General features: G+C 34.8%; 1 protein-coding gene across 1 annotated transcript; it reads left to right on the forward strand.

Moving 5' to 3' along the window:
- Positions 1-880, forward strand: LOC21398170 (protein DMP4). Its single transcript, XM_010112871.2, has one exon. It carries the CDS (start codon positions 153-155, stop codon positions 825-827), a length of 675 nt encoding a protein of 224 aa, XP_010111173.1. The 5' UTR covers positions 1-152; the 3' UTR covers positions 828-880.
- Positions 881-7098: the final 6218 nt, after the last annotated feature.

Consider the following 7098-nt stretch of genomic DNA (forward strand, 5'->3'; position numbering starts at 1 on the left):
CTGCCCTTTACATCTACTCATCAAATCCCACTATTATTTCCAACTTTCCGATCCCACAATTTATAAACACAAATTAATATATCCCTTTATAACAAACACGCCAAAACACACCGATCAAAAGAGATTAGCCGAAACGCAAATTCTGCACTGTCATGGAGATCAAAGTGGAATCATCAAAATCTCAGATTCATCGTCAAAACCACGTCAAAGAACAGAACACGAAAATCCCTCTCTTGATCAAAGATGATCACGTTCCCAAAGAACAATCAGAACCCGTAGACCAGAAAACGCTCGTCCAAAAAGCCATCAGCCAAACCTTCCAGAGCACGGCCCACTTGGCCAACCTGCTACCGACCGGGACCGTCCTCGCCTTCCAGCTCCTCGCCCCGATCTTCTCCAACCTAGGCCAGTGCGACCCGGTAAGCCGGTTGATGACCGCCGGCCTCGTCGTTCTCTGCGGAGCCTCGGCGTTTCTGGTCAGCTTCACCGACAGCTTCAGGGACAAGAACGGAAACGTATGTTACGGCGTCGCCACGCTCACTGGCCTTTGGGTCATCGACGGCTCCGCCAAGCTACCGAATGAAGAAGCCGACAAGTACCGGCTTCGGTTTATAGATCTTGTGCACGCTTTCATGTCGGTTTTTCTGTTCTTGGCGATTGCGTTGTTTGATCAGAATGTCGTGAGCTGCTTCTATCCGACGCCGTCCGATGAAGCGCAGGAGGTCCTCACCGCGTTGCCGGTCGGGATTGGCGTGATGTGCAGTTTGTTGTTTGTTGTGTTCCCGACGAAACGGCATGGGATCGGATTTCCTCTCTCTGCGAATTGATCATCCATGTACGCCGTATATAATATTTGTAACGTACGTACGTACTTGCTGTTTTTCTTGGTGATTAATATATATGGTGTTCCTGTCATATGTTATTATTTTTCTCAAATTCGTTGGTTGGTAAATCAGTATGATCATTTAAATAATTGCAAGAACCCATCCATGTGAGGAAAGGACAACGGGCAGATTACAGAAGAAAATCAGTGATACTTTTGGGGCCTCTTGTCTCAAAATGGTCCCGTGTTGGGTATTTCCCACTCAAAAATAATTTCACCGTGAATAATATAAGTGAATAGTATCGTATAAGTAAATAGTATTATATATATAAATAGTACTATATAGATGAATAATATTATACGCAGTGGACAAATTCGACAGAATGACTATTGAATACTGAACATAAATAAAAGAACACCATAATTGATAACGGAGTTCGGCCAAATATTGCCTACATCTCCGGACAATATGAACCACTCTATTTTCTAAAGAGAAGAAAGATTACAAGTTGGGCAGAAATTACAAAAGCCCAAAAATTAGAAATCTAAAGAATTTTTTACAAATTTACAAAGGGGAGAAGCTCTCAGTTTGGGATGCAAAACAAATTAGGGGAGGCATGTATTTCTAGCATATGCCTCCCCCTCTTCTACGTGTGAACCAGCTCTAAACAACTGAGTTCACTTCCGAAAGTTATCACCATTTTCAGTGATCTCTCTTCTTCTTCTCCCTCTCACTTTCTCTTTTGATGCAGCCCAATTTTTTTGATAACTGAGCCACCCAAATTGACTAACATCCTAGACTTTAAGATTTCGAGGTATGAGAAAATTACATATTATACTTTTTTAAATACCTCACTTACTTAAAGTATCCCTTTAAAAAAACTTTACCCCTTGACTAGTTATAGTTTAAATTGAAATATATTAACTAATATTAAGGGTAGAAATAAAAGAGTGCTTCATTTCACAGAGTATTTTTTAAAAATGGCCGATCACTTTTAAGTTTTTAATAAATTGGTTTCCGATCTATTTTTATATGGACAAATGTTTTGATTTAATTTTAAGTTAATTTCAATTTTTTCCCTCGAAAATACTCGTTGTCTCATTATACCACTTAAACTTTCAAATGTCACAAGCACCTGAACTTTACAAATGTCACACTATCGATCCCTTAATATCCGTTACAGTTTTGTTAAAAAAATGAATAAAATGAGCAAGTAAGATGCACATTATACAATTGGAATTGTTCAAAACATTATTGATAATTCCTAGCTTGGCTTGAATCATCAAATGCAATAATTTAAGAAAGACCACTAGATGGTAAAACTTCAAACCTTTGGCTGAAATTTAGTAAAATTTTCAAAATGTCACAAATAGAGTAAAAAATGATATAGTGATTATCATAGAGTAAAAAATTTAGTAAAAATTTTATAATTTATAATGACTATGCCCTTATTTCAATAATGTAAAAATTTTGCTATTCTGGTAGTATTTTTAAAATTTTGCTATATTTAAACTCTGCAATTTGTGTTTTCCTATATATGTAAAGAACCCCACCAAAACAAAGAAATTTAAAGCCATGCAAAAGATAATGAGAATTTTTTTTTTTTTTTAAAGTGACAAGCAAAGAAATTTCTAACATGTTCGCTGAGGGAGTAGCGACAACTAGCAGCAAAAAACTACCGACAGTGGTTAGAAGATGATGGTTGCTGACAGAAGGCGGAAACGGTTGGTGATTATTCGAGAGACGACTCCAAGATAAATGCTTGGCGATGAAGACAGAAACAATAACGATAAGGCTTGGTGGCAGAAAGCTGGCGATGGCAGTTAGAGGACGATGGTTGGCCGCAGAAGAAGGTAATGACAAAAATTGAAGAATAAATGAGATGCTTTGAATAATGATTGGAAACTTTGGAATGAACTTATTGGTAAAAAAATTGGTCTAGGTTGAAACATTAAGAAGAATACTATTGATGCATCTGAGGAGTGGTGGCATAATAAATTACAGGTATACAGAATTATGTGGTTTGTCATTGTTTATTCTAGTGTTGGACTAGGCATGTTTAATTTATTCAAGTGCTCTTGCAGATTTATCCCAACGCATCGAGATTTTACACTCGGGGAATTAAACCACAGTTAGAAGAAAAGTTAAATAGGATGTTCATGAATACTGTGGCCACAGGAGTGCATTCTTGGACACCATCATCTGGACAGGTGCCATGTAAGGCTGATAAAGTTGGAAATGATATTTCTACTCTACCTGAACAACTTGAGAGTAGTGGTGAGTCAGGTGAACCAATCCGAAGTGAATTGGCACAAGACTGTAAGAATAAGAGGCCAATTGAGACAGATGAGAGACAAAAGAAAGTCAAGAAAGGAAAAGGAAACGTGAAGGTTGGGGGAGCTGCTAAATTGTCTCAACAAATTGATTGCCTTATCGATATAGTTGAGAGTAGAAGTACTGGATCATCGATTGCGCAATCTGACGCTGGAAACTATAGCATAACAAAAGTTATTGAAGTTCTAGATTCATTACCAGGATTACAGACTGGAAGCGAGTTGTATGTCTTTTCGGTCCACTTGTTGTTAGACAAGAATAAGAGATAGGCATTTATGGCTTTTAAGGAACTTGAGTTGAAGCTCAATTGGCTTAAGTTTGAACATGGGCTAGGATCCTCCACTTAGATTTCCATTCCTTATTTCTTTTTAGTGCGGTTTTCTTGTTGTATTGATGGTTGAGACATTGTTATTCTCTTTCAGTTTGGTCTTCTTGTTGTTTTCTTTCAGTGTGGTTTTCTTGCTTTATGTTTAAGACATTGTTGTACAATGACATTTTGCATTACTATTTGTATGTGAGTTTCATTGTTTTTATTGCACCATATTGAATGACAGGTTTATTGTTGTTCCTAAAAATGGCTGACAATGATGATGAGTTCGATCTACAATCTTTATGTATCATTGCTCAACTCATTGAATATTACTACAACACGTATGTTCATAAGAATCCGTGTATGAACTCTTCACAAACTGGAAACATGTTGTGACAAAATTATTAAGAGGGCATGAAATTAGAAGTTATAGGATGTTTAGAATGGATAAGAACGTGTTTTTGAAGCTATGTAATGATCTACAGAGTAACTACAGGTTACAGGGATCAAGGAATATGTGTGCGACTGAAATGCTTGGAATGTTTTTATTCATTTTGGGTTAGGGTGCGGAGAATCGTTCAGCACAAGAGCGATTTCAACACTTTGGTGAGACTGTAAGTAGATATTTTAATTATGTTTTAGAAATTGTATGTCGAATGAGCATCGATATTATACAGCCTCCAGATCTAGAGTTTAATGACATGCCATCAGCGATATTTACTTTTAATATGCTTCATTCCTTACTAAAATCATACTTTTTATATGCTTCATTCCCTACTAAAATTATGTTTATTTATACATTAAAAATTCTTCTTTTTATAATTGTATTTGTGCAATAGATCGCGTACATGTTCTAGCTACAATACTACCAGAAGATCAGGTGCCATTTATCAGAAGAAAGCGTGTTCCAACCCAAAATGTGATGGCTGCTTGTTATTTTAGTATGAAATTTATATATGCATATGCAAGTTGGGAAGGTAGTGCCCATGATACAAGAATATTCTTATCAGCACTATGTAACTGACATTTGAAATTTTCAAAACCACCTGAAGGTTAAAACATTGTCTATATTTTATATTATATATGTTTTACATTTTACTAATTCTTGTGTTTTTATTTTAATAAGTAAATATTATTTGGTTGACGCGGGCTATCCACAATTAAAAGGATTTATTGGACCTTATAAAGGATAACGATACTATTTACCACAATTTTGAATGGGTCGTCAACCAACAGGCAGTTTAGAGGTATTTAGCCAAGCACATTCTTTTTTTTGAAGTGTCATTGAACGCACTTTTGGTGTTTGGAAGAAAAAACGGAAAATTTTGAGAGACATGCCTAATTATTCATTTAAGAAGCAAGTAAAAATAGTTATTGCAACAATAACGCTTCATAACTATATTAGGATGCATGATAAGCGTGATCGATATTTTCAAGAAGTCGGGGATAATCTAGATGTTTTCGCTTATGAAGAGCATCAACTGAAGGACAATGTAAAAGAAGATGAAGCTTCACTATCACAAGAAATGGTTGAAGTACGAGATCAAATTGTGACAAGTTTAATGAACACGACTTTTAATTCTTTTAATGACTGTCAGTTTTTTTAACATGGAACGTATTTTTTTGTTCAACAAATTGATTACTCACTAATGCTCATTTTAGTTATAACTATATTGTGAATGAAGAAATGAAAAAAAGATTAATTATTATAAATTTATTGTTAAAAAATTCAAAATCATATCATTATGTTTTTTTTAAAATAAATAAATATTTCTAAATACCAAAAATAATTATATATATTTAAATTTCATATCATGTCTATTTTGGTCATTTTACAGATCTACAGCAATTCAACATTAAAATTTATCAAACGTTATTATGCTGATTTTAAAATCAGCACAGCTACTATAATTACAATTTACCAAATACTAAATGCTTCTTATAACCTTTAAGACAACCAAAAATAATTTTTTTAAAATTCACGGCACTACTAAACTAAGAGCCCGTTTGGTTCATAGATTAGAACCATAAGATTAGAATTATTTTTAATTTACGTGTATTTTTAAAAAAAAAATATTATAACAAATTATGAACCATGATAACGAATCTTCTAACTAAACAGGTCTAAGCCACTAAGGTTTTCCTAGAAACCATCATCGTTTTTGAGTCGTGTGAATACAGGTGAGCATCTCTTATATTATAACAAATTATGAACCATGATAACGAATCTTCTAACTAAACAGGTCTAAGCCACTAAGGTTTTCTAGAAACCATCATCGTTTTTGAGTCGTGTGAATACAGGTGAGCATCTCTGACTCAAAAACATCAATGATGGTGTGAGGTTTCTTGGAAAGCTAACTTTACTTTGCCAAAAACGATGAAACCCCTTGGGACGGTGAGGCTCCATGAAGACGACAACGCACACGGGAAGATTTGGAAATTTGTTCGAAAAAAGGCTCTTCTTTGACAATCTTAGAACAATTTTCCATTTAATGCATCTATTTAAGAAACCTGTACATCTCCTATAATTTATATTTAATCTTGAGACTTAAAATATAACATTGCAATGTAATTTGTGTTAAAAAGAGGAGTTCATTTTAATTTCATATATATCATGTAGTCATATGAAATCAAAAGGTTCAACTTAAAAAACGGACAAAAGCTTCCGTCTTTATATTGTTAATAAAAGAGAAAAAAATAAATAAGGAGAGGCCTTTTATATGTGAGCAACTACAGATCTGCAATAAGAGATATCATATATGGTCTCGTTTACTTCGTTAATTTGAGTTTAAAATTTAAATTTTTCTATAATAAAAAGCTCTCATAAACAATCACATCTAACTTTTTTACTACAGTAAAAAGTTCTCACATAAAGTCACATCTCAACTCGAATTTTAAACTTGAATCAGCGAAGTGAACAAGATCTATATTTAAAGCTTGAGAAGCAGCAACCATGGCTTGCATCTGCATTTTAATCGGCATATTTGTGTTAAGCTTTTCCTTCCAACCACCGTAACGTCCTCCACAAAAGAAGTAGGTGTTTCCGCTACCATCGTTGGCTTCTGGGCTTCCTCCATCACGTTGAAAAGATGGGTTTTTTTTGGAGAAGGAGATTTGAGTGCATTGAGCCCCATGAATATTTGCATATGTTGGGAAGCAGCAGATGATGGGGCGAAAGATAGAGACAAGATTGAGCATTTAGGGTTTTGTGATTTTTTTTTTTATTGTTTGTTTGGAAAATGACCATCAGATGCCCTTGAGAAAAGTCACGCGCAAATCACGTGACAAAATCCGTTTAATATTTAACAGACGTGAGTAAAATGACCATCAATATAACGGATTTATAAGTAAAAGGGTTGATTGTACAAATTTTTAATTTAAGGACTGATTTGCCAAACACGATAAGTTTAAGGGGTAACCATGCAAAAAGCCTCAATCCCGTGACAAACAGTTGGGACTGTAAAATATTCAAAGTTTAAACTGATGTTATTTACAGTTGAGGGCCTTGAGGTTGTAATAACTCTTCACCGTTCCACCATCACAAAATATAAGAAGAAGGAAGCGAAAAATTGGAAAGCAAAGGAAAGGAAAACGATAAGGGATTTTTTGGAAGCCATCCAATTAAGCAGA

The sequence above is a fragment of the Morus notabilis genome, unplaced genomic scaffold (assembly GCF_000414095.1).
Source record: "Morus notabilis unplaced genomic scaffold, ASM41409v2 Scaffold744, whole genome shotgun sequence".
NCBI classification, from domain to species: Eukaryota; Viridiplantae; Streptophyta; class Magnoliopsida; order Rosales; family Moraceae; genus Morus; species Morus notabilis.

Bases quoted from the DNA above. Each gene is read 5' to 3' on its own strand.
- LOC21398170 (XM_010112871.2), top strand. From the start codon at position 153: ATGGAGATCAAAGTGGAATCATCAAAATCTCAGATTCATCGTCAAAAC.